This window comes from Sebastes umbrosus, chromosome 15 (genome assembly GCF_015220745.1).
Source record: "Sebastes umbrosus isolate fSebUmb1 chromosome 15, fSebUmb1.pri, whole genome shotgun sequence".
Taxonomy (NCBI): Eukaryota; Metazoa; Chordata; class Actinopteri; order Perciformes; family Sebastidae; genus Sebastes; species Sebastes umbrosus.
The window spans coordinates 12,410,634-12,434,705 of NC_051283.1; the positions used below are offsets into that span (position 1 = coordinate 12,410,634).

The 24,072-nt window shown below is 40.7% G+C and overlaps 1 protein-coding gene and 1 long non-coding RNA gene across 2 annotated transcripts in view; one reads left to right on the forward strand and one right to left on the reverse strand.

Moving 5' to 3' along the window:
* The window catches only part of csmd2 (CUB and Sushi multiple domains 2), a 286,853-nt gene that overhangs the window by 11,530 nt on the left and 251,251 nt on the right, over positions 1 to 24,072 (forward strand). Inside the window, exon 2 of the mRNA XM_037794153.1 lies at positions 10,813 to 11,032. Within this exon, the coding sequence (XP_037650081.1) occupies positions 10,813 to 11,032 (220 nt within the window). The remainder of the gene's footprint in view (positions 1 to 10,812; positions 11,033 to 24,072) is intronic.
* LOC119502883 lies at positions 1,608 to 23,158 on the reverse strand. The gene is made up of 3 exons (XR_005210194.1): positions 23,010 to 23,158; positions 7,197 to 7,203; positions 1,608 to 1,634 (listed from the first exon to the last, which is right to left on the reverse strand). It is a non-coding gene; the product is annotated as an uncharacterized LOC119502883 (long non-coding RNA).

Genomic DNA, 24,072 nt, shown 5'->3' on the forward strand with positions numbered 1-24,072 from the left:
TGTATCTTATATTTGTGTTAATTTCTAAAGCCTGCTGCTTTTAATGATATTTGGGAACAGAGACAAATATTTATTGAACATCTTGGTCTGAATTTATGTGCAAATTAGATGCAACCTTGTGCCTGAACTATATTAGGAAAAATGAGTTGTGCCAATCTGACACTGTGCCAAAATGTGTTTTTTCTCACAATCTTAATATCTCGCAAAAACAACAACATTGGCTTTAATTTACATACACTGACAATGCAAAAGCTCCCAATCTAATGCTGTGTGGAAATGCAAAATGCAGAGATTCGTTTACTTAAATATAAATCCTCATCCATTTGAGCGTGATCAATGCAGCCCCTTAATTATGACTGTGGTCCACCGTTGACACTTGAGCCGTACTGCGGGGCAGTTAGGCTCTGAGTTGAAAGGTTAAAGTGGACCACAGTTACGTTGAGGTGAGGCTGATTGATCAGCTACTGCTCATCTATCTCTCAGTGATAGATGGAATAGTCCTGCTGGGACGGTCATGACCTGACCTTTTGGATCGGCGCTCCCTCTCGGGGGGGTTTAAAATGCACTGCTCAGAGAGGATCCAATGTTCATGAATACCCGCTCGCTAACACACATCAACATCTTCATCCAGGATGATCTCACACGTTTAACACATCCATAATTGCATTACTCCACCTCCTGTTGATGCTATTGATCGGTTAGTGTCCAGAAAGTCTGTCATTTTCACTGATTTCTGGTGCAATTTAAGTGCAAATACGCAGCAGGGATGTAACTAAGGTTGGCTGTTCAGCATAGGTTCAGTGTATAACGTATAACTCACAGAGAACCGGCTGTCAGATGTGAGCAGAATGACAATTAGGTGATAATTGACCTTCATCGTTTCACACATTAGTGTCACACACAATTGTGCTTTATCCCATAAGTACTAGGGATAATGGAAGAGAGAATTCGAGGCATGCATGTGTGTATGAGTGTGTGTGTGTGTGTGTGTGTTTGTGGTATGTGTGTGTGTGTGTGTGTGTGTGTAGGTGGGTGGGGGGGTATGCGTGAGATTAAGTGTTAAGGCGGACTCAAGCAATAATGAATAATAGAGGAAAAGGACTGGTCTTCGTACGTGTTCTCCTGTTTTCTTGTTGTCATGGAAACAACATACAGCTTCAGTGACAGCAGTGAATGGCGTTCTTTGAACTGGTTTACACTTACACACAAATATATATATATATATATATACAGTATATATCTAGGACATGGATGGATCTCGTGGCATTGGGCCAGCATAGCCTGCTTACAATTGTGCACAGCCACCAAGGTGAATGTGCAATTACCACCACCGTGCCGTAGGTAGAAGGCCACACTCATTCAGCAGGCACTCCTTGAGATCTACCAGCAACACCCTATAATAAAAAAAGGATAAAAAGTCATTTGACCAATAAGCTATGAATAAAAATGACAAAATTAAAACCTAGAGACATGCAACCTGTTCATAACACAGACGAAGAAGGTTATTTTAAGAACATAGAAAGCAGTGGCAATTAATCAGCCATGTGACACATCCACCTATTCAATGTGGCTTCTCAGCAGAAAAAAAACAAATAGCTTAAAAATCACTCCAAACATACCTCTTAGTAGCTTGTCTCCCTAACACAGTCTAACGTGACTAACTGAGCATGTGGCTGATTGGGAGAGTGTTTCCAGGGCAGAGAGAGAGAGAGGAAAGGGGCATGGCTGAGTACTAGGAAGCAGGTCTGCGTTCAAGTGCTATCACAAATCCAAATGCGTGCTCATACACACAGACATGAAACAAACACACGTATACGTTTCTCCCGGCATCTAGCTTTCACTGTGGTTTTGCGTGGGAGGTCCATTTGTATCAGTGCTGAATAAACTCCCCCATAAAGACAGGGGCTCTGTCTGAAAGGGAAGAACATCAAACCGTAACATGCCTTTGACTCTGAATGGGCTGCCTTTTTATCGATCACCTTGAAGGCTTTGGTGCGTGGGCTGCTGAAGAGGTGTGTTGTTCACAGCAACACCAACGCCAACGTACCACGGGCTATTTGAATGTATTGATAGGAAGAGAGGAGGTATTGAGGAAAATGACTTGATGAAGAAAAGCACACAAACAATAGCATTTTCTTTCAAATCAGTGTGTTTGAAGTGGGTGACTGCTTGTGTTAGTTTGTGTGGAAGTGTGTGGGTGGCTCTTTTTGGGTGGGTTGCAGGTCGTTTTTGGCTGGAGTGATAATACTGCTGGTTAAATATGACCCAGCTGGAAGGAACTGCCTGGTTTCACCCCCCTTCTCTTCCTCCCTGCATGTCTGAGAGAACACATGCTCCATTGTGCCTCTTTTTCCTGCTCCGACAACAGTCAGGAACGGGTACATGCACTCACGCAAGTGTGCATTTCTGCATACGCGCCTTCTTCTACCGTACGTGTCATTGTGCAGCTGCTTTCTTCGATGTTTTCCATCTTTGGCTACATGTTTATTACGTGGGTGTTGTTTATTTTTCCCTCCCCGCACATTTCACCCTCCAGTGATGTTGCTTTGCTGTGACAATGTGTTGTTGAGTGTGAGGGCATGTGTTAACTATGTGTTTCCATAAGAGTCAACACACCCTTGAAAGAAATGGCAGACCCTGAGATGTGGCGCATTCATGTATGTGTTTTGCTTGAGTGTCCTCGCTCTGTATGTGTTTACACAGATCATTCACACATGTATGCAGCAGGAGGCCATTCCCAACTTTATGGAAATGCACACTCTGTTTTTTTCCCCCTTTTTTTCAAGGAAACGGCATTTACCATTCAGCCCAGTGGGCTAAGTGGGAGCAAGCCTATCACAAGTGCCTTCCACTGCATTTGCCTTGTCTGTAATGGCAGACGGTGTCGTCCTGGCCCAGACATTAGCCTAATGTATGGAGGCGAGCGGGATCGCTGAGCTCATCCATTTCCATTTTAATGGCGGCCATCTAGAGGTTAATTCAGATATGATGCGGTCAAGGCGCGCATATGCGCTGACACGTCAGGAGACGAATAGTGGTGCTGAGAGGATCTATGGGGCGGAAGGGTTTATCTTCCCACCAGGGAGGCAGTTACTGGTACACACACACACACACAACATTTGGTTGTTTGAAGTTTACTCATGGGGTACGTTATATGTGATAGTTGATAGCTTTGTTACTCGATAAACCCGAAGGGACGCACTTATTTGGTTGGAAATTATTCAGTGTTTACTCCGATGGGATGCTCATTTTCTATGGCTACAGCCCCTGATGGGCCGCCTGTATGGAGGCTTTATGGTTTCTCTTGAGGATAAGGAAAGAGCTGAACTCTGTATTTCAGCTGTGTGATGGGGGGAGACTCGGAATAGGTAGTTTATGGTTCAATTTAATGGGAGAGCGTGTGGTTCCAGTGACCGAGGTTTCCTTAGATATACTGTAATATGTTGGAACAATTGCACAGTAGTTTCCTGTTGCATTGATTTATCATTTCAATATATTTCTTTAGTGTTTCCAAGCTGCAGCCTATTGACAATGTCATAGACTCGCTGTGTTATGCTATAGGAACAGTAGTGGAGGAAGTATTCAGATCATTTACTTAAGTAAAAGTACTAATACCACACTGTGAAAATACTCTGTTAAATGTAAAAGTCCTACATAGAAAATGTTACTGAAGTAAAAGTATGTAAGTATAATCAGGAAAAATGTCCCCTGTGGCTGTTATATTATTATATATTATATCATTAGATTATTATTACTCATGCTTTAAGTAAATGCATGATTTTACTGTTGTACATTATTCAAATAATTAAAAAGAATAGCAGCAAATCTTAACATTTGTGGAGCTGGGTCAGTTGACTAATCGTCTCAACTGTACTTGTATAAAGTGTTTATAATTTAATTTAAAACAAAACATCATACTTTATAAGCTCTATGTGTTTTGTGTGCAAAAATCTTAATCTGAAAAGTAACTAGTAAATTAGCTGTCGGAGTAAAATGTACAATATTTAAGTAGAAACTGGCATGAAAAGAAAAGACTCACGTACAGTACTTGAGTAAATGTGCTTATTTACGGTCCACCACTGGTTAGGAAATGTTGGAATCCTGGAGAGGCCTTTCTCAAATATCAAATAATTAATTTTTCTTCAGTTGTATCCATTATGCACAACACAAGACGTAAGGCCTTTCTATTACTGACTGCAAGAACAGGATGGTCTCTGCATCTTTGTCTTTTGAAAGACAAACTGTGAACTGAACTGAGATGAGGAGACCAGACAGAGGCGGGGAGGGATAAAGAAACACACACACACACACGCAAAAAAAAGATTTGCAGTTTTGTATTGCAAGTATTGTTTGTGTGTGATTATGGTATTATGTGAATATGATGTTGGGATTATGTTCGCCAAGATGAAATTCCCTCCCATTTGAAAGTCACTGTGTAATTGCATCTCAGCAGAGGAGTTTCAAGCAGATAATGTGACACTATACTCCACCAGGGGTATATGGATTACACTAATACATGATCTGACAGAAAAGAAAGGAATAAATAAATAAATAATGTAAAATAAAACAAACAGACAAATTATTATTATTATTATTATTATTATTAGTAGTAGTAGAAGTAGTAGTAATAGTAGTAGTAGTATTCTCATGCAGATAATGTGACAGTATACCCACCCAGGTTATAGGGATTAAACTCATACATGAACTGACAGAAAAGGATTGAATGAATAAATAAATAAATAAATAAATGTGAAAAAGTAAAATAAAATAAAACAGACATAATAATAATAATAATAATAATAATAATAATAATAATAATAATAATAATAATAATAATAATAATAATAATAATAATGGTATTGAGTGGAAAATGTATTCAAATTTGTTAAAATAATAATAATCATAAAAAAGGAAATGCATATTATTATAATAATATAAGTACTAACAAATTAATAGGTAGATGGGAGCTGATTGCAAGACAGTGCTAGAAGGAGGGGCTATAGAGTGGGTCGTCATAATAGTTCCCCTTATTCCGCTTAATAATAAAAACGTACTTCCCTACGGGCCAAATAGGAGAGAAGGAGAAAAAAACAAAACATGATCGGTACATGGGTCGTCCTATGGAAAAAAAAAAAATAACAAAGCATTTAAGAATGTATTTTGGTTCATTTTATTACAGTGTTCATTCCATTTTCTCCATCTATTATTGGCTGTGTGTCTTGGCTATATGTGGTTTCTAATTATATGTTATCCTTTCCATAGTATGTTATAGGATTACACTCATACGTGTGCAGACAAATCGATACCTCCGTACGCAAACACGTGTGTTTTTTCACTTCACACTCACATAAACAACCAACACACTGCTGAAGCATCCCTCCAAATAGACCTCTAGGATTCGCTAACAGTGCAGATTAAGCTCTATATCTCACTGTGAATGTCACACTGGCTGTCTGTGACCTCAGCACAGAAGGGCAACGAGATGCAGAAAATAGGTAAAAAAAATCACTCCCCCCTACATATACTGTATCTCTCCCGTCGGTTGTTGTTGCTCTTCCTCTCGTTGACCTTCTGACAATATTCATTCCTCCCATCTCTTTGCCTTTATTCCTCCTAGTTTGTCCCTCACCTCACCTTTTGCCTCTTATTATCCCTCACGTCACGTCTTCCAAATCTATTTTCTCACATGTCCATACATTCAGTCAGTCTACTTTGTGTCTGTCTGGCCCCAGCCGCCCTCATTCTCTCGCTTCTCCTCTGGTCTTGTCTCCTTCCTCCGCTCTGAGAGGTTGCTGTCCTGCCGGAGTACAGCACAGTGGCCATCGATTCATCAAAGTGTCACAGTGCGCTGCAGCAGCTCTGTGTGCCCGCTACTAAACAACTGCCCTGGCAGAGCAAACAATAGCTCCAACACACACACACACACACACACACACACACACACACACACACACAGGGAGAACCTGGAGTGCTGCCCCAGCAAGGTCGTACCTCTCTCTGTACACCCATTTGGCGGCGTGCACACCGGAGACGGTCGGAGCCAAGCGGACGCTGCCAGTGGCACAGTGGGCTAAGCAGTGGACAACATATCTGTTGAACATCCACAGACATCAAGCATAGTTAACATTCCGGTACAAGCCAATGCAAATAGTTCCCGTAGACATGCTAAGGGATAAAATACACCAACCATTAAGACAAGGTAGCAATTTTCCTAATTGCTGAAGTAGCGTATTTGCCATTACGCCATATTCATAATGGTTCACCTGAACAATTTGACCTTCTTCGTCGCCGGTGGTCTCCCAGGCTGAAACAGCACGGCCAGCAGTCTCTTTATGGGGTCTTTATGGTGTGTCAGCGGGGTCAACTGCGGGATGGGCTCTTCCCTGCAGATTTACACTGAGGGGCTTCACAGTGGGTCACCAGCTCCCAGCAGCTAATTTCATAATGCACCCATAGGCGAGGCTTAAATAATTCAGCCGAAGCCCAGAGTGAAGGATCTACTTAATCAAAGGCTCTGGGTTTTCAAAGAACAGGGAGAGTAGCCTCTTTTCACCTCGAACGCACTACACAGTGCAGCAGAACATTTCTGGCAAACGTCCCCGTTATTACCGCGTAATGCCAAAATCAAACTTGACGATGTTGTAAATCGCTCCTTAATGCCCGCAAAAGTGCTTCCTGAAGTGAACTTTGATGCGTCTGTTTTTGTGTCCAATTCAATTCCGACCGTCTATTTTTCAGCATGGATAAAAATCTTTGTGGCTGCAGCCAAAAACGGCGAGCTCTCTAAAAGCACTATCTTAGTCTTTTATCCCAGATTGTGTGCGTCATTATCGATTTAAGAGTCGGTCACTTGGCACAGACACTCACACTTCAAAATAGCCTTTTGGTTTCGAGCTCTGGCACACTCAGTAGACTTATTCCCCGTCATGATTTTTGCCGCTTAATTGCGGTCATAAAACATGCTTTCCTGCCTGGTTGATCACCCTGTTTTACATAGCGTCTCCCGTCCCCTATAATAACACATGTACTCTGATGATATGAAACACTTTTATTCAGTTGCTCCTTTGGTGATAGTTTTCCTTTTAGCTGCTAATTCTACGGAGGGCTGTTACACTCTAAACATGTTGAAATCTAACATGGGAGATTTGTCTGCAGAGTCGCAGAATCATCTCTTTCTTCTAGCATTTTCAGTCGACCCTGAAGCTTAACAACAATTTAGTTGCCTTATCCTCCCTGGTACTGTTTTGTAATTCAACCCAAGCCCACACATCCTTACTCACAGTCCACTCTGACCCCTATCAAGCTCAGCCATCAGGCCGCCATATGAGCCATTGATTGGCATTTGTCTGATAGAGGCCTCGTAATCAAGGAGATGATGAGGAGATTATTGACCGGGCTGTAGATATGAAAATCAGGTAGGAGAGGTGGATGTGGAGGCTTTACCTGGATATTAGTATCGACCTGATGGTAATTGGGAGGGTGGATGCTCACTTGCTGGGTCCATTTAAAGGCGTTAATGAAAAATCAGATGGATTCTGATCCTTTCTGCTCTTCTTGTTACCGCTTAAAGATGAGGACTAAGAGAAGAAGACACAAGGAAGAGAGTACACACTAGTTATTTTCAGCACTTTATACAGCATATAGGTCATATTTAGTTCCTGTTAATCTCATTTTACACTATTTTATTCATGTCTTCCCACATTTTTTCCCTAAGAATTCATTGTAACACTTGTAGATCTACACAGCAAACAAAGAGCCGAACTCTCAGTGCAACAACTAAAGTGTATTCAAGTGGCCAGGGTTCAAGTAGACACACATTAGCATCTTTTGGAAGAGGTCAAGCGCATATGAAGTGCTGAAAAGTGATGGCTGAAAGAGGCCCCTGCCTGTTTTTTGATGAGACAGGCCCCCGGGGAGTCAACAGTGGCATGATGGATATACTGTGACTGGAGATGCTATTATCATCCCGCTGCTGCTGATGCCATCCAGATAGTCTGGATCTTTACCTCCTGACAAAAAAAAAAACCTATTGTGATACTGTTGTGCTGTGCTGCCTGGAACAAAAAGTTAATATTGGCTTTGTTTGTTTGTGTGTGTCAGCTAGTGTTTTTCCAGCGGCAGTTCAGAATTCATAAACACCCCGATGTGGCATGTAGCCCCTGAAATCTTAAACACCGGGCTCGATTGTTGCTGTGAAAACAAATGCAGCACTCGCTTGTCTGGCTAACCGGGGGATTATCCCTGTCCGTGCGTAATTTTTTGTGATTCGTTCTCTTTTTCCGCCTGTACTTACTTAAAAACAAATGTTTTATTTATGTCGGTTGTGAGTAAGGAAATTGCCCCATTTTTGTCTTTCCTTTTGTCTTCATGCGTGGCGCCTTAATACCTGTAAATCCCTGCTGGTTTTTCAGACATGAGGCGCGTTTCAGAGCGGATATTTTTGACCGTTTTTTTTAGCTTTGGGATTGCTCTACCTATCAGAGAGCGCATATACAAGGTAGCGCAGAATCTGTACGTTTCAACAAGCATTCAATAAGGGATGCACATTCCCCCTGGAGGGATTTAACAAAGCAGCCTTCACTTTTACATGTTTCGAAGCTGCAGTGTGTTTACTCAAGATTCATGCCCTGTTTTAATGCCCTCAGGTAGCATAGCTCATTTCGATGCATTGATTTATTCCAGACATTTGCACAGTTATGAGGTATGGATGTAAATGAACAAAACAAAAATCGTTTCTACCGCAAGTGTAGCATTGTTTGTATTGTTGAATAATGCGAGTTATGCAGATAACAGATGTCCTCCAATTATACTCTCCTAATTACATTTTAATCAGGCTGCATTCTGATTCAGGTTTGTGGCTGGAGCAAACAAAGGGAAAATACACAGCATTTGTATAAATAGCATGTATTCTGGCATGACATTCTAATTTAGTCCCTCTATAGGGATATTTATTTATGCAGTTTCCTTTTGTGTGAACATAACTTATGTTAGGTTTCTTCTGCAATAGGAAATTAATTCAAAACATGTTGCATTCCTGCGGTACAACACATAAGGCTATTTATGGTGTGTGACTGCTCATATTCAGTTGTCTGGAAGACAGAAAAATAAACTTTAACATGAACCCTTTCGGATTGGAGGAGATGCCCATTAAAGAGGACCTATTGTACTTTTGTGTGTTTTATCCGTTCCTTTAGTGTGTTATATCCTTTTTCGTGCATCCAAAAGAAAGTTGCAAAGCCCAAAGTCCACTCCAAACGGAGTTACTCTCCCCCAAAGAAACTAGCTTGAAGTCCTGCCTTCTTTTTCTGCAACGTGGTGATGTCACCAAGTGACACATTTGCATAATACCTGCTATGGCTGTCCCAAATACCATTTTTGGGGCTTTGGAGCAGGAGCTCAAACAGAGCATTTCAGAGGGAGAAAAGAAGTGCTGCACAGCCGGTATGAAAAAAATACGCATACAAACATGTTTTAGCAGAAACCCAGAATAAAAAGTATGCACCTCAAAATTATCTTAAAGGGGAACACCATGTAATTTAAGAATTCCAATATTCTATTTCCATGGCTGAGGAAAGTTCAGTCAATATTTGCGAACATGAGTCTCTCAAAGCCAGAAACCAGAGAAGTACGTCTCAAACTTGTGATGTCATTGGCTATAAAGTCTGGAGCTGCACCATAGCCAATGAATGGGAGACTGATTTTATGGACTCACACTATGTTTGTTTCCTTTTTTATACACAAATGAGTTTATTCTATTGTAGTGTTGTCAGTTGTGAAACAGACATGTACCCATATACTCAGAACATTCCCCTGGGTGCTCTCAGTGTCATCTGTACCATCTCTCCCATTCATTGTCTATGGAGCAGCTCCACACATTATACTTAATGACATCACAAATTTGAGTTTTAGCACTCAAGTTTGGGATTTTGGAGTGAGTTATTCATGTTTACTAATATTTTTGGACTGTCCCAGACCATAGGAATAATATGTATAAATTTTGAAAATGGGTGTAGTTCCCCTTTAATAGGTCCTCTTTACGTGAGTGTGTTATGATCTACAGGGTGATATCGACACATTCAGACATTAATTAGTACATCGACGCTGACAACTAGCTACACAAAATATAAGTGCACGTTAGCGATTAATTACAACTAAATCCCTAACATTGATTGAAAGTCTCGGCTGTGCTCAGATCAGTCTAAGACAAGTCGTTCAGCTCGGGGATTCAAAACACACACACTCATAGCTCACACTCCACGCATCCTCCCCAAGCTCAGCACTGATGGATGGCAACACACACAATTAAAATTTAAGATTGAAGGCAGTTTTGAGTGGCTGCTGACAAAAAAAAAAAAAAGCAAGAGGAGTAGAATTAATGTAGTACTTAAGTGTGTATCCCTTTGTGTGTGTGTGTGTGTGTTTCCTCTCCTGTCCTCTCATCTTCCTCTCTCTAACTATGTTGTATATTAACGTGGGAACCTTTTACTAATGTGATGAAAGGGCTGGTGAGTGAACAAGTGTGCAATGATGGAGGTGGTAGAGGTGGGGAAAGCTCGGAGAGGGTGAGCCATTTAGCATCGCTGTACTAATGGCTCAGGCTGCACGCTGTAGGTGATAATGGATGTTGCAGCATTTGGTGCTGTTTAACTGTGGGTGTGCATTAAAGTGTGTGAGTGGTTTTGTATATTTTCCATTCTTGGATGTGGAGGAGTGTCTTTTATTTGATTTCATACTCTATTAATACTTTCTAACACTTCTAACACGCCTTACACCCTTTTAATAACTGCCTGTTTCTTTTTTCTCTCTTCGCAGCTCAGAACAACTGCAGTTACACACTACACAGTCCCAATGGGACGATAGAGAGCCCCGGCTACCCTTACGGTTATCCTAACTACGCCAACTGTACATGGGTGATTGTGGCAGCGGAGCACAACCGGATACAGCTGGTGTTTCAAGGCTTCGCCCTAGAGGAGGACTTTGACATCTTGTCTGTGTATGATGGGCCGCCGAGTCCGGGGAACCTGCGGACACGGTAAAGACAGCCTACATTTTTTTTGTGCATGCATGTGATGGTTTTTATTATGTCAAAGGTTTTAATAGTTTTGCTATGAAACCCACAGAAAACCAAATTTTTCAGCTATGTTGTAAGTATATATCTAATTTGTTAGAATAGCAGTTAAATGACGTAGCATGTTAAAGTGGCCGAGATAAGATTGTGGAACATTTAAAGGATAATTCCAGTTTATTACAATATTGGTTGTAATTTCATCATATGGAAATTATTCCTATTGGTAATAATGAGACTGTACCCAGTGGGCAACCTCAGGATCTGAAAAGTGAAGCCAATTCAGAAGTGCCTTAAACTTGCATTCTTTCTAACAACCAGCAGGGGGCGACTCCTCTGGTTGCAAAAATAAGTCAGATTGTATAGAAGTCTATGAGAAAATGAGCCTAATTCTCACTTGATTTATTACCTCAGTAAACATTGTAAACATGAGTTTATGGTTTCAATCGTTAGTTTCAAGTCTTCTTCAATACAGCATGATGTTCATTTAGTAAATCGTGGTCCCATTTAGAGTCAAATAGACCATTAAACAGGGGATGCTTTAGGGTGTGGCTACCTTGTAATTGACGGTGTTGTCCGGTCTGGGAGTTGTCCATGTTGTCGTCTTAGAACTTTAACCTTTTCACAGTGTGTTTTCAGTTCATGAAAGTTAATTGTAACATTTTGGTCACCTAAAAATATCTCATTATAGCGTTCTGTTGTACTTAGCTCCACTCTCTCATGTCACTTCTGGATACAAAAAACTAAGATGACGACCGCCCAAATTCTGAACTCTCGAGGCTTCAAAACGGTAGTTCACAAACCAATGGGTGACGTCACGGTGACTACGTCCACTTCTTATTTACAGTCCATGACTTTACCCAATATGATAACCCCCCCAAATTTTCGATCTTTAGACACTTCCGATAAAGCACATAAAGTATTTATTATATAGTTGGTCTGTCAGACTGCTTTGAAGCTAGAGAAACACGATATTAATAAGTCATCAGTTTTATTCTCTTCTGCTGGATTACTTTATCTACATGCATATAACATTTTGTAGTACTAAAGTTCTACATAGTGCTTGTGTCCCTGAGGCAGAACAGTGAGGGGTAAAGGGCTGACAACTGGGAACACTGTGATCTCGCCAGAAAAAGGCAGATAGGCCAAGAAACATGAGCATTCAGATAATCAGACAGGTTTCAAACAACCCCCCAGGTTAGCCAAACTTTTATGGAAGAGAGAGAGAGAAAACATTGTTTTTCAAACCGTCTGTTGCAAACATCCGTCACACTTTACAGACAAACTTCCTGATTCAACTTTGAGCTATACTCAGCGTAGTTGAGTGTGCAAACAATTTAGGCTTATTAGTGACAACATTTAGTTTTTATCTCCATATTAAGTGAGACCTAACGCTTGTTTGCAACCTGCCTGTTGGTCCGACCACTCACCTCTTGCACTCATCTCTTTTGTGGTGGTGATGTCACCGTCTTTTTCCCCAGATCTCATTGATTACGGTAGCGAGTACAATGTTATTGTATCCAATAAAACAGATCGGCAAAACCATTAAATTAAGACCCAAGTCGTATTAAACTCAAAATGTTATTTGGACTTCAACGTGTTGATGAAGTTTGTAGACCGGAGACCAGAAAAGAGATAAAAAAACTGTAATCAGTTGTGTTGAAGCAGATCCTTTGGTGACTAATACGAGACCTACTCTGTGGACACTATTTCAGCATCCAAGGTTATTTACTGTGATTCTGGGTACATTTTGTGCTTCAGAGCTATACTAGCAAAATTGAAATGAGGCTCACTTGGGTGTGAAGGCTCAAACAAACAACTGTGAATCAACAGTCTCGTCCTCGACCGTCAATTTCGCCGGCCTCAGAGAGGGCTGCCGTGTGCTAACATCGCAAACTGAAATATCCTCGCTAGGTTTCCACATCCATTTTCACATAAATATTCTTGGGCTGAATTACCATCTAAAGAGCCAGACTGCTATTTGCAATAGCTGCTAATATAAGATACAGCCACAGAGCTGCTATTCACTGATGCATTTATGTATTTGGGGATATTATTGCTTGCAGCCTAATATCTGTCAGACCTCTTGGCAGGCGAACTTAATTAGTGACAATTTCTGCATCTGATCAGTTCGAGCTACGCCGAAGCTGCTTTTAATTCCTGTCACCTTCTGGTATGAGCTTGGCCTTTGCAAATAGTTTAAATTATATGTTATGTGAGCCTTTTAGAGTCAGATGAGAGAAAGGGCTTTTGTTATTGAGACTGTTTTGAGCCTCCCCCGTCGACACCGTTCTCTCTCTCTCTCACACTCTCACCTCTCCCCTCCCTGCATCTCTCATTCTGTGCCAGTGGTGCCTCCACTGCATCCCTCCGCAGAAAGCGAATGAAAGCGAGAAGAAAATCCATTATGGATTTGTGTTGCGCTGCTCTCCTCAGTCTTTCTCCTGTTTGGACCTCTGGGCTCTGTTGTATATTGATGCTCCAGCGGGACGGGTGGGGGAAAAGCGTTCCACTCTCTCTCTGCCTAAGCGCTTTGAAAATAAGCGAGGGGGAAGAAAATGAATTTGAAAAAAAAAGAAGGGAAAGGAGAGGATGGGTGAGAAAAATACAAAAAAAAACGAGAGAAACAGAAGGATTGTTTAGGAGTTTTGTAGGAAACACAGATCTCCTTTAGATGTGCTTGTGTTGTCTTTGACCAGCGTTCCTCTCTCTTCAAAGGAGGCATTTTAATCTATGAGTGAGTTTGGAAAGGCTGGGAATAGGCTGGAAGCAGCTCTCAGCGGTCTGTCATGACATGCATGTATATTTACATTCACATCCCACCTACACACACACAGCACATTTTCACACACACAAAGATGCACGCCTGATAATTCAGCCCTCCCTTTGCTCTCATCTCCCACTTGTGTCAAAAGTAATTTTCTTTCCATCTCTCTTTGCTCCTCTCTTCCTCCAATTTCTCTCCACCTCCCCTCATTTCCTCCTCACCTATTTTTTTTTTTATGTTTTATCTCTTCTGCCTGTTCTCCATTCTGTGTCCCGCACGCTGTGTTTGCTGAATTGGATCAGCCTTTCATGTATACCACGCTATAGGTTGTAGAGCTTTGGAATATTTCGTTTAATCTCCAGCAGTCATCGAAAATTAATGCTTTGCCTCTCTTCACGTTCAAATGATCACCTTTGATTTCTCTTTTCAAAGCAAGTCACTTTTTCTTTAGATTTGTTTATTTATCCGTTCATTTATTCCCTGCTGTCGCAGCAAATTGTCGTTATCGGGAGAATGCCGGCTTGCAAATCAGTTCAGCTATATATGTGCTTGAGCTCCAGACTATATATGAACCTGGTGTGTGTGTGTGTTTGTGAGTGTGTGCGCCTGCAGCGGTTGCTTTATGAGTCACAGTCACTCCTTAGGAAATGCACATATGAGTCAGTCTGTTGCTGCAGCACTTCATTAAACTGCCGATCCCGACTGACACCTGGGAAGCAGGGAGAACATTTGATGGAAGTTTCAATTGTTTGAAATGGAGAAACAGAAAACGTATATGCAGTGTGTTATATACGTCACACATTGTGAGCTGCCGTTTGGTAATTGATCGCTGTTAATTAAGCGTGGCATTTCCAAGAGATGGTGGCGTGATTAAATGGTTAAGTCCATATTGCTCCCTCAGTGTTGTGAAAGCTTATCAGTTATTCCCACAGCTTGAACTGCAGTGAAGCTAAACTCAAGGTGAAATAGTATTTGTTGACTTCAGTAGCTCAAACATCTATGTAACAAATTAGCTCCTCCATTTATTTGCAATTTCATATGAAATTATTTTACTGCAACAACATTATCATATTAATCTATTTTTCTGTTTTGCAATTATAAGAAAATGTTTCTGATGGCCACACTTTGACAGCTTCCTGACACACTCTTGAGTCTGGATGTAAAATTAAACCTAATCAACGTATCTGGATCATTCCGACGTGACAAGCCTGGCAACCTGGCTGTGACAACAAAAAAGTCAGTGAAGGTGCACATTGTGTCTGGCTCTTGTTCATCTAGAAATAGTTACAACACATAATTTTGTTTTTGGCATTTCCGTTTGTGTACGGATTTAATCAACAAGATTGCAAAGTGCTCATTTGAGTTTGAGAAGTGTTGGCCGGCCAATTTTCTAACTTTGGACAGAGCCAGGCTAACTGTTTCCCCCCTGCTTCCAGTCTTTACACTAAACTACTGTAGGCTACAAACATCCTGACTCAGCTCTGTACTTACATAACTCAAGAACATGAGATTGATATTGACCTCCCCACTCTCTTGGAAAGAAAGCGAATGAGGCCATTTCCCAAAATGTCAAACTATTCCTGTAAAATCCTTACATGCATAAATTATGACAACCTCAATCAGGATTATTTTTTACTTATTATTTCATTCCTCTTTCAGTCCTATTGTCAAAATATTGTTTTTGATACAAAAACTGCAATTACATTCTAATAACATAAATCAATGAATGTACAGCCAAAACGTTACTGCAGATAAAGTAATAAAGGTCGCACCAATAGTATTAATCGTAGTTGGAATACAGCCAGCTATGCATGATGTCCAATTTAGTGGAAAGATGATTAATCATATTTTTGTACTAACATAAAATCAGAACTTGGAAATTTTAGCAATTGTATATCCTTAGATGTCACTTGATGTTACCAACTTGTATTTATCTGCAAGGGTTTCCTACTGTAGAACGATTGGCCATCTTTGTTTTTAGAAATTTCTGTTGCACTTACAACAGCTGGCCAGTTGGTGGCAGTGTATGGTACGATGCACTAGGGACCACTTTTGTGGCTGATGGGCAACTAGGCAATCAAAACCCATGTATACACTAGAAAACAGCTTTGGAATAGCTGTCCACTGTAGTGACCACTAGCGTGAAGAGCTGCTGACCATATTCTTTCAATAGAGTATGAAAATCAATTTCCCATGACTCCATACACAACTGTCAAGTGTTAATACAACAAACAGACGTTTCATGTTGAATGCTCTTTTTGAGAGTCAACCACAACCTTGGCAAAATAAGAGACCCTGAGATTCACATTATTCTTTCCACAATAGCCATGGAATTGCTTGAAGCCGCCCACACATGATCTCTCTGCGCTGGCTGTGCCATTGTTTTCCTATGGGGAGAGCGGTTCCGCCCGACTAGCCATAAGCGCTACCCTTTGGCGTGGCACCAAGTGCTGCACTCAAAGTTCAAATGATTTCAACTTTAACCTTGGTGGTCGCTGACCTTTCAAAGCGCAACCAATGAGACGACAGCTGCAACTGTTGTTGTTGCCTAGAAACAGTGAATGGCGTTTCTTGCGTACGTTTTGATGGCATATTATTCCCGCGCTATGCTTTGTCTCTGCAAGGCTGTGCACCCTACCTCTCGGTGGCAGCTTAATGTTTAGCCACAGGGGAATAACAGTGTAGCTTATGAATGTGATGGTTTGCAGCATCTGACCCTCAACTCTGTGATGAAGGAGTATCCTTGGACGCGTCAGTTGAATGGACTGTTTTCAAAGAGATCAAACTGTACCACACGACAATAGTGCGACCTTAGAAAATTAAATTGTTACTGTGATGGATTAACTGAATAGAGTTTCTGCAAGTTGATTTGAACACGCGTTTTGGGAATTGTGGCATCTTTTTAAAAAGATATAGTAAAGTTAACTTTTCAAATCCCCTTCTTGCAATTTCTCCCTTTCTGTTGTCAAAACGGTGTTAGCGGTAGTTAATAGTAACGCAGTAAAATGATTATCTGGCCATTTATCTGCAGTAAAAATGATTGTTATGGAACTCCTTCCTAGACACCAGTAACCCTGATGTCCTGGGTTAAACAGAGCCTGTGGTGTTGTAGCAAAGTAGTCAGACAGACTTCCCATGACTGGAGCCAACAGCCAACTTGACCCGAAGCGAGACACTGAACCTCTACCGGCTCAGTCACTTTCGCTCTGTACAAGAGCGCACATTTCCTTGTAAAAAGCAATCTTTTTTTCCACTTTTTTGTCACATTTCACCTTGTAAGTGCCAACTGGGAAACAGTGAGTACATTTCAGCAGAGGGGAAAGCTGTTGGGGTGTGTGAAGGCATCTCTCTCCACATGCCTTCCTCTCAGTTGATGGAGTGATGGAACGGAGGGACTTAAGGCCTGGCAGTCTGGCAGGGGCGGGGAAGTGAGAGAGGGAGGAGGAGGCGTGAAAGGGACAGATTTTCAGCCTGCGGGCTCGATAGGACCTAAATAAGGAGCACTAGTGCATGGCGCTGGGAGTGGCATTAACACTACAGTCAGCCCTCAGTGCTGTCAGAGTGTCACAATAAGAGTTTTTGTGTGTGTGTGTGGAGGGGGAAGAGAGATATGTGTGCTCAGACTGTGCTTACAAAGGGGGATCTAGGCTAGTGTACAGCCCGTCCCAGCAAGCTGATTCAGTGTCAACAAAATCAAGGTTTATTGGAATACAGATAAAATGAACACCGTGCTCGCAAACACACAGTCAGACACACACTTTTAAGCACGGAATAAATGGCAGCGGGCTGGAAAACTGTAATTTTTCAGAGACAACGTTTTTTCAGAGACGTTTCTGCTTTTTTTGGCAAGCACTCCAGAGCACAAGTGCTTGTACAGCATATGCATGAGAGGGGGTTGGGGGGATATTATGCATGCTTTCATATTGCTTCTGCTTGTAGTTCAAAGTTTTGTTTGAGCTGCATAAATATCCTATCTAACAGACCGTGTAGGCATGACTGTAAAGGAATACGGCCAAAGGTTGGGAAGGTTGTCTGATAGGCCAATTGAACCTTTCAGCAACAAAACCAAAATGTGACTTCAGATTGTTGATCGTCGATTGTCAGAAAGTAAGTTGAACACAAATGTAGATTATTGTTTTAGAAATTCAAGTGAAGATGCCAGACATTATGTGTTTACAGCTTCTGAAATGTGAGGATTGTCTGTGTTTTATATAATGCAAATTGAATTGATTTTGGACTTTTTGGCAATTTGAAGATTTACCTTGGGCTCTGGGAAATTGAGATGGGAGGTTGTTCCTCCCTTTTAGAGCAGCTATGTTTTTTATTTTATCACTTAATGCTAGTTACCTGATTATTATAGTAGGCCTACAGTAGTGAATGGATCAAAGCTCGTGTGAATTCAATGTCCTGTCTCCTCCAGCGTTTGGTGTGCATGTCTCCTACTATAGACTTTTTCAAACTTGACAACATAATCTGTTGCAATGTTTGTTAATGCAGTAACTGACAAGTAGTAAACTTGGACCATAGAGATAGAATAAGAGTAGAATAGACATTCCCATTCAAATCAACGGCGGCCATTTTTATGTGTACCGTTGCCATTGCGACCGGGCTAACTTCCATATAAACGACTTACGGAAAGTCGCGGACTTACTGAGGTTTTGCAGCAATGACTAGTAGGGTCAAATTTGAACAACTTAATGCTTCATCCACGCACTCTTGTCATAGCGTAGGAAAGTACAGTGCTATCACCAGATGAGGAACAACTTTGTTTAGCTAATTTCTGTAACCAGTGTAGCATTAAAGCATGGTGGAATCAGCAAGTAAGTTCGCTAGCTATAGGTCAAAGATACTCTATAACAAAGATGGCACATTTCAAGCTCCGCCAATGGTTTGAAATGGTATTCACTTCCTGTCTACTAAGTGGGCGCAGTCATGGTGTGTTGAACATCGTGGATGAAAGCAGATTGGATTATATTTGCATAATGCATTCATATTTTCTTTTGCTAACATTAGATATTTACACAGCTAACATGTCATATTTAGCATTATGAATATTAGTGAGCTAGGCTGTTCGGGAACGTTAGTTGCCAGATCACGCGAGACTGTGTTGCTGAGACAGAGAAAAGGTCTCAAACAAAGTTAATTTTCTCCTGATTTGTGTCTGAAAAATGCCATTTTAGTGTCCGGATTTTTGAAAGATGTGAAAAAATGTGAAAAAATGGGTTCAATATTTACTTTGGTGACTATGGGGCGAAAGAATTATAATCATAACCTGCGTTCATGTTCACTTCTCCCATTGGAGTTAATAGACACAGGACATGCTGTTAGACTCCTAAAGGGACAGTGGCGAATCCCACATGACACAGATACTGGTAACTGTCTTTCAGTGTGTCGTCTCCTTTCTGAACTGTCTCTGGCTGGGTCTAATGGTCCCTCAGCCTCACTCGCCACCGCTCCGGAGAAGGACAAGCTACCTAACTAACTAGCCATCCATCCGTCTCTGGAGTCCATCTCTGGAGTCCGTCTCTGCGTCCGCTGCCTTCCCGGCGCGCTGCGACCACACTTTACCACATAACAACTAACAACAATTGCCATTTTCTTTTGTACCAGTCAAATGACCATGGAAAACAGTAAACATTCTACTCCTAATTATATTTCTATGACTTAGATTAAACTGTTGCCCTAGCAACAGAATGGCAATGAAAAGGTCTATATGTGTGAGCGAGTATGGCATTAGTCAATGAGTCAAGCTTGTAAAGAGCCAATGTCTGCTGCGGGTCAGGGTGAGAGCGGGTGACGTATACGCACTTCCTGCCTGAACACTTGCCACGACAGTGATTCTTCATCAGTGACGGCCTTGGCCATCAATCTCTCACAACACATACTTGGCGAAATGACTCCAGCACGTGAACACTGTGGCGAACATGCATGTGTGTTTGCATACACACACGTTCCTTCAATGCCTCTTCATTCAGAATTGCATGTGCTTGTATTATGTTAACACGCTGTGCGACATCTATGCAAAGAGTACATATCGAAATGAGGAGGAGGAGGAGTGTTTGACTGTGTGTGTGTGTGAGAAACATGTCTTCAAGGCTGCTTAGTTTTATTTGTTTGCGCATCTTATTCAACAGCATTTACACGCACATATTGTACATATGTAGATACACACCCACAGACACGTGCAAGCATTCATACTGTACAACCACACACACATGCATAGCGTAGGATTTATGGTTCCTTTGAGTCTAGGTTGTTAATAAAGAGACTGCCACTTATCAACGCCAGCTTTAACGACAGTCTGCTAAAAACAGGAGGAAGAGTGATAGTTTGTTTTTCATCATCTCATGCTGGGAAAAAGTGAAACGATGTGGAGATTTATGGCACCTGCTCACCTGCGAGGCAGAATTATTAGGTCCTGTAACCCCAGATTAGAGAAATAATCAACTAGATGGCCGTGAATTTATATGCTACATCCTGTGTATCACTCATTGTGTGTGTATTGCTTATTGACATTCCTCCATCCCCGGGCCTATCAATGTTCTTAACAGGATGCACTTCGGCAGCGGCATGAAATGAAATGTTTTCCATTGAATATGCAGCGCACGCTTTAAAAAGATGTTGTCATTTTTAGCCCTTCTTCGCTCGGCGTCACACTTGAGTCAAAAGGAATGCGGCAAATCTTTTTGGGAGGCCAGCCTGTTGAGCCGTTTAAACCTTCAGGGATGAAAACATAATCACTAAAATATAATTACTCTCATGGAGTGCTAATATTTTAGCCAATAATATGTCCTCAAAAAAATGAAGTACCTAATTATACCTTGTACAGCCTCAGTTTATAAAGCATACTGCAAAATGTTAACCTCCTTTTTGACAGTGAAGAGATTTTATGTGAAGAGCATTAAGTTAAAAGGGAGAAAATCAGATTAAATCAAATAATCTTAATTGATATCACAGCAGGGGTGTGCAAGTTAATTGGTCAAATGTATAAAAATGATGTGACATACTGTACTAGTACAACTACTAAAGGATTGATTTTGTTGCCAGCAGATGAAGATCAAGTGAAATATTTCCAAAATTAGACTTTGGCAGATCAGATACATTGAGTTTAAGATGTCTTATTTTGAAAATGTACTGCTCTACAGGTCATATAATAAAAATGGTAGCAACTTTATACTGCTAAATGTTGTTTACTTTGGATAATGCTTGTAGCAGTCAGCACAAGGTCATCTCTAGCAATTAGTCCTGCATACAAAAAGCTAATGAGCAGAAGTTGATGTGCGATATTTCTATTCAAATGATTGCAGTAATTTGTTGAACTTGACGGAGCTCTAGCACACACAATAATATGACAGGAACTAAGACAAAGCCAAGGATTTCATGATAGAAATTGATAAACGCCGCCTAACAAAGGGATGGTGGGAGGCGGATGTCATGCTTTTCTCACCGCAGGGAATTCATTTTGTTGATTTGCATGACATCTTATGCAAATCACGTCAGTCACAATTTTGCAATTGCAACACCTAAGGCACAGTGTGACTCATTAGTGCGCATGTGCAGCAGTTTTATCATGTACGACGTGTCTGGAATTTAACACTGTGGAAGGAGAGGGATCAGACTGGGAAGCAGGCTTGTCATAGGTTTTTCCACTTCTCTTTGTTTCCAGTCATTTTGGATTGATCAAGCTGTAATGAAAATGTCTAATTTTCAATAATGATGATAAAGTTGACAACCTATATTTTTTGTGAAAGACAGCAAATGATAACGGTGTCTGCTGTGACTCCGAACAAAATGCAGTAGTATTGATGTAAAGTATGTAAATGGAACACCTTGTCCAATTTTTCACATTTTCAGAAGTCAGTGGATGCAATTCAAAAATCTTCTTTTTTATAGTTGTACTCCACCATGGCAATTGCACAAAATACTACAATAAGGGCTACAGAAGGTCTCACTCACCAGTAAAATCACTATTCAACCAATCATGGACGACTCGGTTCTAACTAGAATCGCATTACTGCAGGTCAATGGTGATTAAATGGTTGGGTCAATGCCACGAAGACTGCTTTGCAAAGGCTAAATACTGTTTAGCAAAAGAGTACATACAACGTGTTCTAGTCCTTGGAGCACTTTGTCACATTCTTGTACATCTGCTGTTCTCTCCATAATGCCAAAAAGTAATTTAACCTTTGCTCTAAATTGAAGCACCCGCAATCAACAGTTCACATCAGTGTGATCAGTTTATCTGATAATAAAAAAAGCTACTTCTATGCTTTCTGCAGTGATCTGTAGTCCTGGGTTTGCTATTCAAAGCTTTAAACTAAATTCAGAGGGTAATATGCTTGTGCTGTTTATACATAAATGCTGTCTGTAGTGATGAACACGTATCATACGCATGCTCTCAATAGCTTTCCAAAAATCCAGAAACATTTCTACAGCCTTAAACATTTGAAAAATGATGGCCATGAAATGTCTTACTATTTCCAAATAATATATGTTCTGCAATTTTATTGTCATGTATGTTGTTAAACAACTCTTTCTTTGAAAAATGTCTCTGGTGGTCTGATAATGGACAAAGATGCAACCTATTTCTTGCTTTACATGGGTTCTTGCATGCATCATGATGTAGCGCACAGCTGGTTCGAATATAGGGTTTGCCTCCATAAGACAACATCCAAATACCTGCAAGCAGCGACTCTAGTATAAAAGCAAAAACACATCAAGCAGAGCTCATAACACACTGATGCAACGATGACTTGCATACCTGCTGGGCAATTTCAGTCAGGATAGAAGGAAAAACTGCGGACCTGCAGCCCACCTCCTGTTTGTCTTTACTGACAAATTTGTTACAGCCAAACAGGGTGAAAATAAATGATACAAGTCAAGCTAACAAACCTGCAGGAATATTAAAGCTAATCACTCACCAGTGTAAGGAACTGATCAATATACTGCAGCTGTCAGGGACACATGAGCAATGCAATACTGCCATCAGCATCTACACATGAACATCCCCTGTTCACCTTTGGATTTTGTCCTGCCAATCTGGGATGTATGATGTGAATACTCTATTGAAATACATACTTAGGCCTGTCAAAGGTAACGCAGTAATAATGCGTTAACGCAAATTCATTTTAACGCCACTTATTTCTTTAACGTATTAATGCAACTTACGACAACAACCATGTCAAAAAGCGCTCCAAACTAATGCTTAATTTCGGCGAGGAAAAACTGGTATGGCCATTTTCAAAGGGATCACTTGACCTCTGACCTCAAGATATGTGATTGAAAATTGGTTCTATGAGTTCCCACGAGTCTCTCCTTTACAGACATGCCCACTTTATGATAATCACATGCAGTTTGGGGCAAGTCATAGTCAAGTCAGCACACTGACACACTGACAGCTGTTGTTGCCTGTTGGGCTGCAGTTTGCCATGTTATGATTTGAGCATATTTTTTATGCTAAATGCAGTACCTGTGGGGATAAATATCTGTCATTGTTTTGTGTTGTTAATTGATTTCCAATAATAAATATATACAGTACATACATTTCCATAAAACAATCATGTTTGCCCACTCCCATGTTGATAAGAGTATTGAATACTTGACAAATCTCCCTTTAAGGTACATTTTGAACAGATAGAAAATGCGTGATTAATTTGCGATTAATCATGATTAACTATGGAAAATCATGTGATTATTCACGATTAAATATGTTAATTGATTGATAGCCCTATGTATAATGTGAATTATGTCAGCAATTCTTTTCTTTTTTTTAACCACTTCAACCATAAATCTGAGGCATGTGTTAGCATCATCAAATAGAATGGCCAAAGTTTGAGATTAGCTTCTTGAAGTCCTTTTTAATCCTTCAAATTCTCTCCTCACAATAGAAGCATCCCAAAGGTGCTTCTTTTTTGAAAATGTTTTTTGCTGAAATTGACTATTGTTGGACTTGTCTTGACCTAAAGAACTCAAAAAGAGTTTTGTTGATTTGGCAAAAAGGTTCAAGACTTAAGTGCCAAAATGTGAATTGACATTTGGATTGATGTTGGTCCTTCTGTGATTGTTGTATATGTCAAAGTACCAATTTTCAAAAACACTTTGGGCTGCCACAGACTCTCACCACAGATAAAAGAGAGCGAAAAACAGAAACAAAGCAGAAAGACAGCCAACAAAAACAATACGGTGGCATGGTATTTGCCCACGCCCCCAAAACAGAAGAACTACATTCCCTTTAGCTGTA